This window comes from Curcuma longa, chromosome 8 (genome assembly GCF_044706935.1).
Source record: "Curcuma longa cultivar G26 ecotype Majalengka, Jawa Barat chromosome 8, ITB_CL_G26_1.1, whole genome shotgun sequence".
In the NCBI taxonomy this organism is placed as follows: domain Eukaryota; kingdom Viridiplantae; phylum Streptophyta; class Magnoliopsida; order Zingiberales; family Zingiberaceae; genus Curcuma; species Curcuma longa.
The window spans coordinates 4757250-4776489 of NC_133868.1; the positions used below are offsets into that span (position 1 = coordinate 4757250).

The following is a 19240-nucleotide window of genomic DNA, read 5'->3' on the forward strand; positions in this document are numbered from 1 at the left end:
CAGAAGATCTCTATCCAAAGCCTCACGGTAGGATGAAATGCCAAATCCTGCTATCTTCACCTGAAGATGTCCATCCAGCCCATGGACAAACTGAAGCATACGAGACCTGTCCTCAGCAACTAACTTAGGACAAAATCTGGCTAACCGATTAAAGTCAGCATTGTATTCCATCACTGTGCGACCTTCTGCTGAAGACCCTGAAAATCCTGACGGCACGTCATCTGATATGACAGTGGAAAATACTACATCTCAAAAATCTCCCTAAAATCTTGCCTATGTAATGTGTTGCTCGCTTAGGATCGTACACTGTGTGGCCCATCAGATTTTAACCTCGTCCCGTAAATAGAAGGCAGCCAACTCTACCTTCTCTCACTCGGAGCAAGTCGTATAGAACAAGGTTCGCTCCACAGTCTCTAACCAAGACTGAGTTGCCCTCAGATTCGTCCCTCCACAGAATAGCGTGAATCGACTTTTAAGTGACTCCGCTAATGTTGGAATCCGAGCTTGTGCCGCAATCAGATCCGTAGGATGAGTTGGGTTCGCCACTGGAACTGGTGGAACTAAAGGAGCGTGTACTATGGGTTGGGGGGGTACCACTGAAAATCCAGAGGCGAGTGCTGTAGGGGGTGTCGCTGGATAAATCGGGGGAGGTACCTCTGGTGGTGCACTCGAATGTGCTGGGGCCGGTACTGCTGCATAAGTATGGGCAGGTACCGCAGGTGGCACTGTAGGATAAACGTAGGCCGGAGCGACTGAAGTTATTGCAGGTGGAGATGCCTGGTATGCAGTAGCAAGTACTGTCGGTGGATGTGCCGGGTATGCAGAAACAAGGGCTGCCGGTGGTACATCAGGGTATACGGCAGCAGAGACTTCCTGGTATACAGTAGGCACCGCTAGAGGAGGTACCATTCGGTGGGACAGTGAACACTGTCGGAGTAGGTACCTCTGGGGGGTATGTTGGTTGCTGCAGGGGGTATTGCGGGGTCCACATGGGTACGAAGAAGAGACCCCTGGAGACTGAGAGTTCTAGGCACCCGCAATACCATGAGAAGTCTGTCCCTGAGAGACAGGCTCAACCTCTGTAGGCCCCTCTGGTAGTCTGGTGGCTCGGCCATCAGAGACTCGAACGTTCTCTTACGTGGCCGTCCTGCACCACGTCTCTGCGCAGGAGCATTTTTTCCCGAGTCATATCTGTAAAAAAATTATTACCAAGTATTACCAAAGGTACAAAGTTGCTAGATTAGATATTTTACCTATTGCCGTTTAGAGATGCCTTGTCGCCGCCTAGTCCCAAAACATGACCTTGTCGCAATAACGACTCCAAACTAAAAATCCGGAGCACCAAAACCTAAAGGCATCATATACCTTTTCTCTGATACCAATTTTTTTGATATCAGATCAACTCCGAAAATCCGTAAACACCGAATGACTCGGAAAACCTAGCTCTGATACCAAAAAAATTGGTATCAGAGAAAAGCTATGTGATGCCTTTCAGTTTTGGTGTTCCGGATTTTTGGTTTGGAGTCGTTATTGCGACAAGGTCATGTTTTGGGACTAGGCGGCGATAGGGCATCTCCAGACGGCAATAGGTAAAATGTCTAATCTAGCAACTTTGTACCTTTGGTAATACTTAGTAATAATTTTTTTACATATATGACTCAGGGAAAAAATGCTCTTGCGCGGAGACGTGGTGCAGGACGGCCACGTAAGAGAGCGTTCAAATCTCTGATAGCCGAGCCACCAGAGGGGCCTACTGAGGTTGAGCCTGTCTCTCAGGGACAGACTTCTCATGGTATTGCGGGTGCCTTGGGCTCTCAGTCTTCGAGGGTCTCTTCTTCGTACCCCCAGAGGTACCCACTCCGGCAGTGTTCACTGTCCTACCAGCGGTGCCTACTATATACCAGGCAGCCCCTGCTGTCGTATACACTGAGGTACCACCAGCAGCCCCCGCTGCTACATACCCGGTACCTCCACTAGCAGTTTCTGCTGGTGCGTATCCAGCACCAACGCCAGCGGTGCCTACAGCATACCAGACACCTTCTCCAGCAGTGCACGATGCATACCAGACACCTCCTCCAGCGGTGCCTACTATATACCAGGCAGTCCCTACTGTCGTATACCCTGATGTACCATCGACAACTCTTGCTGGCATACCCGGCAGTGTCTGCTACTGCATACCAGACACCTTCACCTGCAGTAACTCCAGTCGCTCCGACCTATGTTTATCCTGCAGTGCCACCTGTGGTACCTGCCGCTACTTAGGCAGCAGTATCGGCCCCAGCACATCCGAGTGCACCACTAGAGGTACCTCCCCCGGTTTATCCAGCGGCACCCCCTACAACACTCGCCTCTGGATTTCCAGCGGTATCACCTATAGTACTCGCTCCTTTGATTCTGCCAGTTCCAGTAGCGAACCCTACTTGTCCTACGGATCTGATTGCGGCATGAGCTCGGATTCCAACATTAGCGGAGTCGCTGAAAAGCCGATTCACGCTATTCTGCAGAGGGACGGATCCGAGGGCAGCTCAGTCTTGGTTAGAGACTGTGGAGCGAACCTTCTTCTATACGGCTTGCTTCGAGTAGGAGAAGGTAGAGTTGGCTGCCTTCCATTTACGGGACAAGGCCGAAATCTAGTGGGTCACGCATCGTACGATTCTAGGCGAGCAACACATTACATGGGCGAGATTTAGAGAGATTTTTGAGAGTCAGTATTTTCCACTCTCATATCAGATGACGCGCCGTCAGGATTTTCAAGGTCTTCAGCAGAAGGGTCGCACAGTGATGGAATACAATGTTGACTTTAATCGGTTAGTCAGATTTTGTCCTAAGTTAGTCATTGAGGACAGGTCCCGTATGCTTCAGTTTGTTCAGGGGTTGGATGAACATCTTCAGGTGAAGATAGCAGGATTTGGTATTTCCTCCTACCGCGAGGCTTTGGAGAGAGCTTTTCTGATAGAGTGTGTCCAGCAGAGGGTGTTTGGGGATAAAAAGAGAATTAAGCAATCATCTCAGAGTTCAGCTCAGACCCAGCAACCACAGGCTACAGGACAGCAGCGTGGCAGTCGTAGAGAGTCCGGTCAGATTGCTTCCGGGGCATTGAGCAAGCCCCAGAAGTCAGGACAATCTTCGTCAGGACGCTCCCGGTTTTCTCGACAGGACTAGAGGCAGTTCGCCAGTGACACTCACTGTATTCGATGTAGGTCCAGAGATCACGTTACATCAGCCTGCTCCTTGGGACAGTCAGTTTGCTATTATTACAAACTGATTGGACACATGAGCCGTGATTGTTCGCTGAAGGTTCAGCATGTGTCTTCAGGGGTTTCTATTCAGGGAGGACAGTTTGGTCAAACGAGATCACAGAGAGGGGGGCAGAAGGCCCAATTTTCATATCGCCAGCAGAGGATAACTCTCCCTGCAGTAGCTGCATATGACATTCACGGGCAGGAGCACTCTAGTGCCCCTACGGTATCGCAGAGTTCTGTTTCAAGACCTCAGTACCAGTTCCCGATTTTGCACAACGCCGACCCGTCCGTCACGGATCGCACGCCGCCAAGAAATAGAGATCGCGATTTGGGGTTCCCTGTTCATCCTTTTTTCCAAGCTGCGCGACCACGATTCTTCCTCCCTGCACGGTCGTGGGTCTTCCTCCTTGCACCGCTTCCTCCTCGCACCGCGCGCCTCTTTGCGACCGTCATCCCAACTCCACCATCATCGCCGTTCGCCACCTGGGAGGTCGAAGGTCGCCGCCTTAGGAGCTCGCCCTCCTATTTGATTCCATCGGTAAGCTTGGGATTCCTGTTTTTACGGGTTTTATGTTTGGAATTTTGGAGTTTGATGAGGTTACAGGTTGGAACAGATTCGAGGTGGCAGGCAGCAACTCGGCGTGAAGCAGCAGAAAAGTGTAGCTCGGAGGTGAAGACCGTTGGTAAACTCAAGCAAAGAGTAGATATAGATATGCTCATGAACGTTACTAGAGAATAAGGAGCTTACCTAATTTACAAGAATCACACTTAAGAGACAAAAAGGTTTGACAAACCATAAATCAGTTATTTTAAATGTTCAAGATTAGGGCGACTAATGCGATTCTATACTTGAAGTGGTGGAGTCTCTAAAGGACAAAGACTAGAGACACATCTAGCTCATACAATCTGTGAGACTTAATGTCGTATGCCAATTAGTTGTCCTTTTCCCAAATCCTAAATTAAAACAGAAGTAATCCTTTGGCAAGTTTACTAAATGAAAATTTAGTAGTGTAGCATTGGTAGGAAATGTTGGTGGCATTAGAGATGAGAAAGAAGATGTGTTAATAAAAATGTGGTTAACATCTCCAAATTCTAGTTGCGTTGGGGATATCTTGGATTTTCTTGGTTTTAATTTCCGAATTGGTTTGAAACCACAGTTTAATTAGGTTGGTTAAACATGGGTTGAGGTTAGTTGTATTAATTGATTAATATAACTAATCAGTTAATTGGATAAGTGGTGTTAATTGGATTCTAGTGCTGATCGAATCACGATTGGATTAGTTTAACTCTGGGTTAGGTTAATTTGGATGGGGTTAAACACAATCTTAAAATCAGCTAGGGTTTTATTTGATGGGAAAATTTATATATCGTTGTATTTAGGAATGTTATTTATTCTAATTTCAGGACATTGAACCGGATTTCTAGACGAAGGTTCTCTTCTGACACGGACTACTTTCTGAAGGCGGGTATCTTGACTTATCTCTTTAAGATATGTCATTTTGATATGTATGGTTTTGCTATGGTTAGTAGTAATTTCTATGCTTTTATATCTACCCTGGTATATCACTACTTGGTACATGTTGTATGCCCTTTTTATTTGTTACTCGTTTAGTTCCATATCATCTTGATACTTGCCATATATATATATTCATCAGAGTAGTGACATATTGTTCCTTATTGGGCATTGATTAGCTACTAGTTATACCTTGCATGTATATCTAGACTTATGATACTAAGGTCATTTGACATGCCCAAAATGGTGCATATTATATGGAGGCATAGATTGGTAGGTGTTGCATGCATTAGTGTCATGCACCATTCTTGCATGATTGTATACTAGCGATTATTGGCTCCTATGTAGTCTGAGCCCGTCGCCAGTTACATGATTTGCACCTATTGCCACTCATGGGTTAGTGGTACATCAGGAGTGTGTGTGCAGTTGCTCTGTCAGGGCTCCGCTCGACCCCTCAGGGGTAGTAGTGCCGCAGTGTGGTAGCATACAGGGATCTCTCCCTTACTGTGAGACGAGGAGATGAGAGCAATGCTCCCCCATGTGATTTGGGGTAGGAGGATAGGTGTACTCCGCCAGCATCCTGTCCACTCGGTCACGCAAGAGCAGTGATGACAGAGTGTACAATTGTCATAGCCCTACCCACTCGACCTCACCATTATCGGTGACGGTGGCTGACTAGCGTCAGGGGTGACCATGTCATTTCATCATGTGCATGCCACATGGATTGCATTTATTTATGCTTGCTGCATATGTTTGACATGCACATACAGGAGGCTTTATACATTTGGTTTGGCGACCTTCCATCTGTTTTCATGGGTGGTGTCGTTGTGTCGGGATAGGTGATTCAGGTAAGTACAGCTCTTCCGTAGTTTCAGTTTGTGCATTTCTTACTACCTCTCAGGAGACTGTACTGACATGATTATTACTGCTAGGGATAGCTGCTAGATATCCGCTGAGTTCATTGAATTCATCCCGTTGGTTTTATTCTTTTCAGGATGACGTCTGTCTGGAGAGCCGCACTGTTAGTCCCTTGTCGAGATGACTTTGACTATTTTGGTTTTGTTTATGTTATCAGTTTTTACATTTCAGAACTTGTTCTATATTGTGTGGATTTTCGTATATATGTTTCGGTTTTGATGTGCATGTTATAGAATACTGGTTGTGGCCGTGTGAGCCTTATTCACATAGTTTGATACTTGTGATGTATTTTTATCATGTATGGATTGTGGCCGTGTAGGTTTTATGGTGGCCATGTAGGCCTTATGATATATGTATTCAGGGAAATTACAATTGTTACAAGGGAGATGTTGTCGAAATTTTTGGACAGCTGTCTTCTGAATATATACCTTAGTATGAAATTTTCTTTATTTCTTTTCTCTTTGACTGATGTCGATTGACACCAAGCTGTACCAACACACAATATGGTTGTCGGCATGGCCTGCCACTGGAACACGGTACCAAAACAATATTTGAAATCTTGGTGGATAGCATTGGCACATGGCTGACACCACCCTATACCAATGCACTATAGAGTCTCAACACTTAAATCTTACTGTTTCAGTTTACTGTTGATAGCTGACAATGGAACAAGATCTTAAACCCTGGCATGGAGCATTATCACATGGTCAAAATCATGTTGAATGACATTCTTTGACAATGATTACTATAAGGAAGGTTCTATGCGTGAATTAGGTGGGGAAGGGTTCATGACCAATTTTCTTCGAGGGACAATGATCCTAAACCATATAAACCTTGGTGGGGAGCATTGATGCATTGCTAAAACCATGTCAAATGGTGTTTGTCGATGGTGACCTAAGTGAGGAAGGTCCGGCGTGTGAGCTCGTCAAGCAAGAAAGGTCAATGATTAATTTTGCTATAGGACAATGGTCTAAAGGACCAATGGTCAAATTTTCTTATAGGGGCAACAGTCCTAGGGCATTGAAACCTTGATTAGGAGCATGGATTGAAATTCATTCCATGCCGGTTGGCATGAATGTGATTTTTTGTTCCACTAGCAGATTGACATGTGGAAGAGACAAATGATGCGATATTTTCACTTCGATGATGACATGCAAAATTGTTACTATCGTACAGAATCAGCGACCTCTACATGAGATCAGTGAGACAACGATTGCTTCCCAAATAACAATGGCTTCACTTGTGGTCCATGATGACGTCGAGGGTTTCACTCTGTCCTCAATGACATCGAGGGATTCACTTGTGATCCGCAACAATGTCTGAGAGCTTCACTTGTGGTTCGTGACAATGTTAAGGGTGTTGCTCGTGTTGCATGATGACACCAACGCCCATGGTTTGTGATGCTTCAATGAATGTCCCAAACAACATCTTCTTCCTTTCTTTTTTCCTCTATGTCTCTTCCGTCCACTTGGCATACCCAGTAGCACGAGACATGCCCAACACATATCAAGCTAGTCAGGTTCTGAAATCCAGGCTCGGCTTGGAATTTCAAACCTTTACTAGAAGTACTGACACATGGTCAGAAATCACATCAGATGTTTCTTAACTTCAGAGATCTCTATGAGGAACGCACAATGGGTGAGCTCTGGAGACATGAAGGGTCAGAAATCAGTTTTCTTCAGGTCAAGCAGTCTTAAGTTTATTGTTTCCAGAGAATGGAGCTAGGTAAGCCATTCACGCCTTCTTCTTCCTTGTCTTCCTATCCAATCGCTGCTGCTGCTTCAGGCAATAAAACCCAACACTGGATGGGAGATAAGCTAGAAGGATAAGAGAAAGTATATTCTTTTACTTTCTAATTCAGGGTTCTGACTTTTCAGGAGTTTGAGTGATGTACAACAAGGAACATTTGAGCTGCATATTTGCACTTGCACACATATAAAAATGATAAGCAATGCCGCTATAGAAACCTATATTTTTAACATAGTTTGAGTTTATCCTTGCAAGTAGTACATAAAATTTAGGTGCATTTTTTTTTCACTTTATATTTCAGTTCTATCTAAAAGGGGAGCCTTGGCACAACGACAAAGTTGCTGCCGTGTGACCTTGTGGTCATGGGTTCGAGTCGCGGAAACAGCTCTATGTAGTGCAGTGTAAGACTGTGTACAATATATCCAATGTTGTCCGATCCTTCTCCGGAACCCCGCATTGGTGGAAGTTTTGCGCATCGGACTACCCTTTTATTTCATTTCTACCCAGGAAATAATATACTATCTAGCCCTTTCTTGGATGCCTTTGGTTTTGAAATTGAACTTGCAAAGTGAAACATTGTAGATTTTTTCCTAATTTTACAGATGGAAGGAATTCCTCCAAAAGCAAGAACACTACGAATGAATCTCACATTGGGGAAGCTTTATCGCATTTCTAGGCACAACCGCTCTGCCATTGCATGCTACAAAGATTGCTTAAGGTCGAAAAAATTCCTTGATCATTGATTTAGATCAAGACATAGTTATACTGTTGCCCATACGATCTCATTGTTTATCTAGCTATTAATTTTTGTGTAATGAAAACATTTAATTGTCCCTACCTTCTTTATCAAAACATATCATTTTTTTCCATTGTGAAACTTTGGCTACCTGGTCTGCACCATATTTGGATTGATTTATATTTTAATGCACTTTGTACGTTTACTCATGATAAATCAAATTCTTGAGCAACCACTTATAATCCATCCACTTTCCATTATAGCCATTAGATGATGGAAACCTTGTCAATTCTTTGATACAACTTTGGTTACCTGACATAAGTTGGTTATTCAATAATGGCCTGAGGATATTGTTGTTTTCATTGTTATCCTGTGTAATGATAAAATCCATCCTCCAACTGTTATGATTATGGACAATGGAAACTCTTTTAATCTCTTTAACACAATTTTTGTTACCTGACAAGAGTTGGATTCTTCAATAATGAGCAGAGGATATTGTTGTTTGGATTGCTGTTAAGATTAATAGAGGTTGATATATGATTTTGGTTATTTATGAAGGGAAATGATCCAACAGAATCTGTGGTCTTGAGTTTGGTCTAAGTCTCGATGGCACGGTGGAGGGTTGTTTTAAAACCTGATTGTCAGGGTGATGTTAGGTAAACAACCTCATGGATGGTAAACCTGTTTTTGATAGGTTGACATGATTCATGTAGTTGAGCTTAAATGGTTGGGACAAATTTATATTGCTATTCATGGGGGACGACAATGCATAGTTCATTTGCTTCCAATCATGTTATTATGTACATATCTTTATCATGCAATATAGAAGAAACTGTTATTGGCCTCAATTAAATTGATGTTAAATGCGTATTTACTAGTTGTTTGTGTTTGTATATCCTTGTCAATGTATCTCTCTAAACATGCTTGAGGCATTTCTGTGTTGGTGGTTTGTTGCTAACGATGCAGTTCGTGTTAGCATGGTACAGAATCTTATGCCCTTGTGTATTGTTCTGTGCCATTATCTTCATATGATGGAAAGATTGACTTCTCTGAGGTGAAATTGGAGTAGGATGATCAAAGAGTTCCAAACTCTTGCAACAACAGTTGTAGGAGAATCATCTTCTATGTCTCAATTTGATTTTATAGTATGATCTTAGACTCTGCATACCTCATCCTTTTGCTTCCATTGCTTATTTATTCCCAATTGCGATACTTGAACACACTATACACATCTTTTTCTTTTTTTTTTTTTTTTTTGCATCCATTCACTTATTAGAACATAACTTTTTTTTTTTTTTTTTTTGTTTGCATTGTAAAAAGTTGTTTTAGCATCTGTTTCTTACCTCTAGATATTTGGTTATGTTTTTTGGATGCTGTCAGATTTGTAAATTATGTTTTTTTTTCAATAACTAGTTTTCTTTTCAGTATATTCTTATTGTGATTAATCAGAGAAAAACAGCTTGTCGAACATACAGTTCCATATGGAAAATATTTTGTTATATGTTGTTACAAAGTTTTTAAACCTCTATACTTCAAACAAATAGTAAAGTGAAATTTAAAGGATAACTTCATCACTGATTTATGAGAAAAATATTTTATTTAAATCGTGTTACATCATCATAAAGCAATGAAGTTTTTTGTTTTTTTGGACGCTGAAGTTCAGTCACCACAATTTACATGTGAAGTCTTTGCAATGGACCTTTTTCATTCTTTTGAAATTTAAACAATTTGAAGAAGCATACACCCAAACCAGGATATGTACAAGATTTAAATGTTTGAAACACAGACTTAGGAATTTTTCCCCCACAAAGGTTGATTATCAACAATAAAATTGATTATGGAAAACCACATCTAGCTGTCTGCATAGTTTTATTTCATATGTTCAAAACATAAAATAAAACAGCAGTTTTCTTCACTTTTAATTAAAAATAATCTATAAACATGAATAATCATAAAATCTTCTGATGGTTTTTTCTCATTATCAAACTTAAATCTTTGTAAAGTACACATTTTTTCTTTTGTACACTTTTGCAGGAACTGTCCATATGTTTTGGAGGCAGTTACAGCTTTGGCTGAGTTAGGAGTTTCTTCCAAGGAAATCTTGTCTTTATTTCCTCAGGTCTATTTTTTATACTAGAGTCCTAACTACTTCAGAACATATCAGAGTCACCGCCAATTGGTTTTATTCTTAAATGTACTTTATATTGATAAAGATTAATTTCTCTCTCTGAATTTTGCTAATTCATGTTGTAATGCTTTTACTTGTTGCTATATTTATTTCTGTGCATATTTATCATTTTTGGCTCAAAGAGCTCACAATTAATAGAAGAATGGATGTGGTGAAATGTAGTGAGAGACTGGATTGGATTTGCAATGGGGATATTTTGATGCCTAGAGTTGTTGTAGATTAACTGCACTTTTTTTTGACAATATATAAGAGGCAGAGTAAATCAAGCACCAATGCATTTTGAACAACATTTATCCTGGAGTTATTTTAGGTGCTGGGTTGTGGTGGTATTTGGTGAGGGCATCAGGCTGTTTAATGGCAGAAACTTTATTTCTCTTGGAAGTTCCACGTCCAAGTATATATTAGGGTGGATTGGTACATAGTACTGAATGAACAAGCGACTAACTAATCTACCAAATAGTTTATGCTTAAGCATTTTGGTCAATGATGAAAAGTCTGACATGATGTTCTTTATTTGTTAGCTGTGATTCTTGTATATGTTGGTGCATTGTTCAAATTGTTTAAAGCCAAAATTTTTAAAACTCATCAATTTTTTATGTTTCATAAAATTCATTGTTGAATCTACGTAATACAGGGAAACTAGATATTTAACATTGATTTCCAATATTATAGGCATATAGTCAAATGCTTTAATGTGTTGTTTAGTGGAATCTGATTTAGATGGGGACTACTTTTCAGCTATATATATATTTTTGATTAAAGGAAATATATACTGGCATGGATGTCAGTTTTGTTTTGTTTACATGAAATGAACCTGTAAATGTGTTACAGGACAAACGAAACTTTCTTTTGATAAAGTGTGGCAAGTGCTAAGCTGTAAAATGATTTTGTGGAAGATTCAGATAACAAATATTATATTCCCTGTTCAAAGCAATTTGAATGAGATGAAGAATGCCATAAGCTTCAATAGAGAGTTTTCCTCATTATTTATTTTCCAAAGAAATCAAAGTTTCTTGACTTCAACTGGTACTTATGATGGTTTTGTCTGATGATCCCAGACATCAAATAGAGGAAGATTACCCTTTGATCACCTAGATCCTGCTCGGTGGTTGCATGTAAGTCAAAATGTTATTCATTTTTATCTGAATATCTTTGTTCTTTGTTAGTGAATTAGCAAATGATCATACTAACTAAGCCTGTGCAAGTTGCTTGTTTTCAATATGGGTGTTTATTGGCTGTGAAACTTACTTGATGTTTCTCTCTTTTGTACTCGTGTTGACATGACAAGCATAGATTATGAGTTCTGCAAGCTTAAGTGCTTAATTGGTATCGAATAGAGGAAGAAACAGAGAGAGGAAGAAGAGGAGATTTACCTGTATTGTTGTGTGTCTGAAACTGGTTAGGGATAAGAAGATTAAAATGGTGTTGTTTCACCAAGTGGCAGGAGTTGCACAAAAATATGAGTTGAAGGAGAGTTACCTCTGTGTTGTTTGATTGCTTGAGCAGATTTATCACTATGTCATACCTGATTGCAGGAGTAAAGGAGAAGGGGACTTGAAAGGAGACTTTTTGTGTTGTGTTTGGTTGCAAGAGTCGAGAGGTAGGGGCAGCTAAAATTGAGCTTTAAACTCCATCATTACCACGAGATTTGGTTAGGGATGGGATAGACAGGTTACTATATCCAAGTTTCGGGTCTTAGGTGATGGGTAAAGGGTCTCATGTGACGTGTCCCCATAATCATGGCTCAAATTTGGAACTTTTTTCTTGAGTGTTTGTTTCCTCATGTTAAAAAAAAATCACATGAACTTACTGTATTATTAAGTTTTAGTAACATAATCTCTAAGATGTTTATACCACGAAAATTTGTGACAATTTAACATGATACCGCAAGAGTTTATGTGTTCAAATTCTGAGTTATATTGTCCTATATTGTTTCATTTATATTGTTAGCATTGTAAGATCCATCACGTTATACAATACATTACAATTCCCGTATAAAATGATATAATTCTTCTATATGAATCAAAATTTAAAGGAATCGTGGTGAATGATTCAGTTTGATTCAACAGAAACTCAAATCTTATATGATTTTGAAAATAAGAAAGAAACTCCTAATAAAGTGAAATCCAACCAACTAAAATCAGATTTAAGCCATTGAAGCATCAAATAAATCTAATATATAAAAAGTTAAACTAAAGTCTTTATAAAAGATGAAAGAAATTATGTAACATCATATAAGTATAACGTTTCAAAAGAGAGGAATATTAAAGTCAACAATGACATGTAAGAAGAAACAATTTGTCACATGAGGACACAGTTAGCTATAGTGAGATGAACTCAACACTTGACAACGAATGAGAGATATACTTGACAATGAATGAGAGATAAAGTTTGTCACATTGGTATACAAAATGACAATGACAATGATTGTAAAAATGGTGTTGATTTATTAGTCATGTCAAGTTGTCATACATTCCTCTCTTCTTGTAGCATGATCGTCACTTGTTTCTTTCTCTTCAAGTCAATGACGTGGATACAATCAAAAGTGATATTTTTGTGCCAACAACATTTGACTAAGAAATTTGTTATTACTGATATCATTTCAATGCTTAATGAATGAAATAAACAATAAACTGTCGATTGCCATCAATATAAGATATAAAATGTATTTTTTGTTAAGAAATAATAGCTTACTTAAGTAATAATATATCTTACATATTTTAGGATATTAAAACTATTTCAGATGAATTGTGATTTTTTTAACCATATTTTATACATTTTTTTTGTTTGATCCTTACAATTCACGATGACATATAATTTACAAGTTGAAACTTTATCATAACAATTCACAATACGAACCACAATATGGGTCTTGATTTGACAATCTAATCCCATTAGTTTGCTGGATGTTGACTTTCTGAGTACACTATGCTCGCCTGCACTTGGATGTGAAGTATGAAGTTTATATAGACTGGCCAATTTCTTAATGAGGTGGGAAGCCATTCAATTTCAACAACAGGAGTTTTGCCCATTTCTTAATTTTATTTTCGACATGTTCATATGTTGAAGTTAAGCCTTCGCTGCTTTTTCCTTAGCATACCAACCTTCCTTTTAATTGGAAATCATGTTAATGAGCTATTGATCATCTGGAAATCCTAGATGCTACAATTTATGGTCAGAACCGCCATGTGCATCCATATTATTATTGTATGTGTAATACTACTCATTTGACGTATCATAATAGCTTATACCTAGATTAGCTATAAATGATTTTTGTCCCTAGAATCTGGAGTGTGTTGAAGGTAGAAAGAGCTGGTCTTTTTAGTAGATGTTATATATCTAACCTTTCTGTTTCGCTTGAGTTCTGCATTTATTCTTTGATTACAAATTTAAACCTCACTAAGGCAACATGAGGTTGGACAGGTGCTAATTCTTTCTTTGCCATCCTAACTTGCAGCGTTATGTTGAAGCTCAGTGTTGCATTGCTTTGAGTGACTACAAAGGTATGCTTACTATTATGCTTAAGTATCTTAAATAGTTTCAACTAATTTGGCATAATTAGGTTGCTGCTTTTGTCTATTATTCTTGTTCGATGGTTCATTGAACTTATGGAGGATTCTTTATGTAGAAACTTTTGATAGAAAAATCAACCTGAGTTGTTAAGGTTTGTGAAAATGTGGTAAAGTATTTCTAAGTTGGGAAAGATGCTGCATGTTATCATTCCGTATCAAGGTAGGGAAAAAAAATCCAGTTTAAGGAACAAACATTGATCAACCCATATACAATTTGTTATTTCATGCATTGCAAGATGAACTAAACTATCATAAATTGTTTTGTGAGATAAATTCTATCCATTATCAGTGTGCCACAATTTAAAGGGAAGCGTTGGTGCAATGCTAAAATCAAGTTTACGAGTTCCAATCACAGAAACAACCTCTTGCAGTGTAGGGTAAGGACTGTGTACAATGATCCAATGTGGTTTGACTCTTCCTCGGGACTCCGCATTGGCACGAGTTTCATACACTATGCTACCCTTTTATCAGTGTGTCACAATTAGTGTGGTGGTATTTGACAGTCATAGCATTTGATTCAAGAAATTCATGATAAATGTCTGCTACTTGCAGAGCAATACTAGGCTGCCGCTTTAGGATGAAGCTGCAATTGAGATGTAAAATACTTAACCCTGATACCCTTAGTGCACACCCGTTGGAGCGTGATTAATATCTGCGTCATCATTTCATTAGTCTTACACAGGTGAAGTTATTTAAAAATCTTTTAGATTTTGAAAAACATGAGTATTGAAAACCCTTAGAAAACAATTAATCAGATAATAATGTTTGCAGATATACCAAATTGACAGCTTGTAATCTGGATTGCTTGATGCCTTTTGTCAAGTTTAAAGGGAGAGGAAAATGTAATTTTTATGTTGTGAAGCTAAGTGGAAATTAAAGAAATCTTCAACAAAGGAAAAATATTTTATGCAGAATTCTGAACAAGGGTCTATATAGGCGCTGGTATCTTGCATATATTGAATGTGTAGTTGGGGGGATTTGTCGATCAAGTAATTTTAGCAAGTACACAACATTATTTTCCTTTTTGGTTTGTTTTTTTTACCCTTGATTATTGCCGCCATTCAAAAACTAACTGAAAATTTGTTTGAGATACTGCTCTTTACTACATTTTTAGTCATAAAAATGGAATTGCAATCTACTTTCTTAGGGCTATTTTTTTACTTTTGATTTTGTAGGTGGTCTTGACCATCTCACCGAACTATTACAGCAATTTCCTAACAATGTTCACATTTTATTGGAAATCGCAAAGGTACGTGACTTTAGAACAAGTACTTTCTCTTGCTTTCTTATGTATGAAATAAAACTGGCCTTGCTCATCATATTAGTGAAGCATAAGAAATACCAATTAGACAGGATGACTAAAGGATTCACCAAATTGTCTCAAAACGCACAACTCAATCAACATTTAGATAGAGCGTGAATGATCTAAAGTGGATACAGTATCAATAAATTGCAGTGAGAAATAAATAATAGAATATTTGCAACATTAAAATTAATAACTAGATTGTAATGAAAAACTTGTAAATTGAATCATAAATTTGTAAGTAAATGCAACGATAAATCTTGTAAGTAAGTGCAATGATAAAACAAATTGGTTGCAATGATAAAACTAATAGTTACAATAATAAAAACAAAGGTGAAAAAAGAAACAATGATCTTTAACGTGATCGTGCCATACTTTTCTAATAGAAAATCTCACTATCAAGCAATTTGCGAATACAAGCCTCGCAAGCCTTAGATCCAATTTAAGAGGATAAACTTTTAGATCAAACAATTTCTTTTTACAATGATTATCAAATATGAGTATAGAAGAGAGAAGAACAAGATAATCAGAGTATACCAATAATGCACAAAGAAGAGAAGAAGAAATTAAGCAATGTATAAAGAACATACACAAAGTCTGCATAGATTATGTACTCAAGACAATACAAAAGAACTCATAGAGAAAGTTGTTCTAATGAAGGACCTCAAGAAACTATTTATAGATGGTTTCCAACTGTTAAAATTTGTAAGTCTTATGCACAACTTTTCAAGATTTAAAATTTAAATATAGATGATATAGTAAGGGATCGAGCCCAATGGCTTGGTTAAAATTTATATGTAGATCTTATGCACAGCTTTTCAAGATCTAAAATTCATATTCAACCAAATTTGCAATCTTTGGTCTACCAAGAAAAACCATTTGGTTTACCAAAAGTATCTTTAGATCGGTTAATGGATAACTATTATATAAAGATCAATGATAATTATCAATCAGGTTGGTCGTCAAAACAAAACTTATTTGGTTTGTCAATCAGGTTGGTCTCCAATTATCAATTGAATGTGGGATGTCATATCACCGATATTGAAAATTATTAAAAAATGAGGGTGTGGCATGACACATTGGCAAAATCTGTTAATTGATGTTTATAATGGTGACACATTGATTTGTCCAATTATCAACCAATGTGGCATTCATGTCCAATTGACATTTTATTTTTTTGGTGACATGTTCTTTAACTGTTATCGACAATTAAAGATTTTTAGTTTTACATTTTATGGCATGACTCATTATATATCTTTCAAGGTTGAAGCTATTATTGGAAGGCATGATGAAGCAATAATGAATTTTGAAAAGGTACCTGAAAGATATCATGATTTGTTTAAGGTACATGTAGTACACTTGTATGTGTTTAATTTTAAGAGATGCACAGATTCGAGCAATTGATCCCTACATTGTGACTTATATGGATGAATATGCCATGCTTCTAAAGCAAAAGTCTGATATATCCAAGCTAAACAAGTTAGTACATGATCTGCTAAACCTTGACCATACAAGAGCAGAAGTTTATGTTGCTTTGTCAGCATTATGGGAAAGAAAGGATGACCGAAGAGCTTTATCTTATGCTGAGAGGGTATGTAACCATCATCTGATGTATCTCAGATGTGAACTCTAGTACATATCATCTGATGTATCTCTTGTTTCTGCATGTCCTTTAACAGAGTCTTAGGATCGATGATAGGCATATCTCCGGCCACATTATGAAGGTGAAGACTTCTCGTTTATGTGTCTCAAGAACCACTTCTTGCATAATTGACTAATTGGACTGTCTGTTTTCTTCTTCTGGATTGTTATACATGTTTTTTTTGTATTCTCAGGGTAACCTGTATCTGTCATTGAACCGGCCAGATGCTGCAGTCACTGCTTTCAGAGCAGCTCAAGAATTAAGATCTGATCTTCGTTCATACCAAGGTGATATTGCATTACTGATCATCTTATCTTTCTAAGTTATTATTTATCACTTCAGCTTTTGCTGCTTTTACATGTGCGCTCCAGGTCTAGTCCGTTCATATCTCGCTCTTGCAAAAAACAAGGAGGCACTTTTTACTGCACGGGAAGCAATGAAAATAATGCCTCAGTCTGCAAAAGCTCTCAAGTTGGTTGGAGATGTTCATGCTAGTAGTTCTAGTGGGAGAGAGAAGGTCAGCTTTGTTCCTTTGCCTAAGATACTCTGGTTCTCTTTTGGATAGAAAAGATAGTAACTGTTCTAAGCTTAGTGCATGTTTGAAGATGGTGACTGTTGTTTAATGCTTGTTCTGCAACTGTTTAGACTTGTGTTCCTCAATGAACTGTGTTCGAATTTTGCACAGGCAAGAAAGTTCTATGAATCTGCTCTACGACTTGAACCTGGCTTTCTAGGAGCCGCTTTAGCATTGGCAGAGTTGCATGTTGTTGATGGACGTCATAAAGATGCCGTCTCACTGCTTGAGAGATATGTTAAAGACTGGGCTGATGACTCCCTCCATATCAAATTGGCTCAAGTTTTTGCAGCTACAAATATGCTATCAGAGGCTCTCTCTCATTATCAAGCTGCTTTGAGGTATGTGCTTGAATGAACCTATACCTCGTTCCAAAAAGGACTAGGCTCATGGCATTAACTTGCGTATTAAATATTCCTCTGGCTCTGATTGTGTTCAGTTCTTATGTATAGAAAGTCATCCACTTAATTCAATTTCAGGATAAACCCCCAAAATGAAGCCGCCAAGAAAGGTTTAGAGCGTTTGGAGAAGCAGATGAAGGTCTGCCTTATTTTTGCATATTTGTTAAAAATTCATTTGAGATTTCCAAGTTCCATGGACTGCTTACCCTCTTGTTTTTTTTTTTGGTTTCGTCTTTGTTTGAATTAAATTTCTTTTCTTTGCTCGTCTCTGTTCTTCTGCACTTCTAGGGAATGGATCCTGATGCACCCGATGAAGAAGAAGATAACGAAGCTGAAGATGCCGAAGGTGATCAAGAAGAGGCCGAGATGCTTTAAGACAACCATTTTTAAAAGAAGATTCTGGACTCTATTGATCACAGCCCGAGACCACTCTCTCTTCGGCTAACCAGGACAGAGTTCAAAGAGGAACTCAAGGTTCAGAATCTCAAAGTAATTGAAGTTTTACTCGAGATGAAGATGGCTGTCTCACAGGCTCTTAGTAAGTAGTCATTTGACTCATTGCTTCCCAATTGACTACGACTCTGCTGCTAATTACAATCTATATTCAACTATTTGCAACAAATAATATATTGAGACACTGATAATTCTATTTTTTTTTTTGTTTTGCATTTCTTTTCACTGATTAGAGATAAAACAAAACAAAAGAAACATTTTAGAATGTATAGGCTTTTGAATTAATGGAATATGTATTCATTACATATCCCAATAGTATCTACCATATATTCATGCTGAGTTGATTCTACTTGCAGAAAGAAAAGAATGTGTGTGCCGCAATTTCCGATTTATCTCTTCTAGATCTGTTTACAGTTGTGTCTAGTCAGGTATGGTCCAGCTGAGCTTAAATTGGGGTTTGTGTTTGTGCTTGTTCAGTTTAAACTAGGTTCAACCATTGGCTTGTGGGGTTCAGGCTGTGCCCACAGAGGTATCAAGCTCGGCCTTCAGGCTATTAAATTTAAATTTCTGTTCAAAAAGAGTATTTTGACGATTATGGGTTAATCATTTTTGTAAAAAGGTGGAATCCGCTATTCCAGTTGTCTCACACGATCGATCTCATGACCATTTGTGAGGAGGCAAATGAAATTACAGTTGGCCACGATAGAGAAGGGTATTGTTCAGTTTCGTCGAGATTTGAATTCTTGTCCTCTTCTGTAAGTCTGCTTCATCGTAACTAACTCAGTTATATCTTGAGGCCAATTATGGGTTAACCATGATACAACTCACACTAGTTTGTGATAGGCATGACTTGTAAACTAAAAAACTTAAACAAGAGGGAGGTTGGGCTTAAAAAGCAAGAGCCAGGGTGCTAGTATCATGATCCATTTTGAAATATGACATTTCTATT

The 19240-nt window shown here is 38.5% G+C and overlaps 1 protein-coding gene across 1 annotated transcript in view; it reads left to right on the top strand.

The window, feature by feature from the left end:
- The window catches only part of LOC141833581 (anaphase-promoting complex subunit 7), a 52419-nt gene extending 33903 nt beyond the window's left edge, over positions 1–18516 (top strand). The window contains exons 6-18 of the mRNA XM_074721062.1: positions 8025–8140; positions 10193–10277; positions 11405–11461; positions 13804–13849; positions 15094–15167; positions 16485–16535; positions 16612–16812; positions 16901–16945; positions 17057–17150; positions 17235–17380; positions 17549–17778; positions 17917–17977; positions 18127–18516. Coding sequence (XP_074577163.1) covers positions 8025–8140; positions 10193–10277; positions 11405–11461; positions 13804–13849; positions 15094–15167; positions 16485–16535; positions 16612–16812; positions 16901–16945; positions 17057–17150; positions 17235–17380; positions 17549–17778; positions 17917–17977; positions 18127–18213 — 1293 coding nt within the window. The 3' untranslated portion in view covers positions 18214–18516. The remainder of the gene's footprint in view (positions 1–8024; positions 8141–10192; positions 10278–11404; positions 11462–13803; positions 13850–15093; positions 15168–16484; positions 16536–16611; positions 16813–16900; positions 16946–17056; positions 17151–17234; positions 17381–17548; positions 17779–17916; positions 17978–18126) is intronic.
- The last annotated feature ends 724 nt before the right edge of the window (positions 18517–19240 follow it).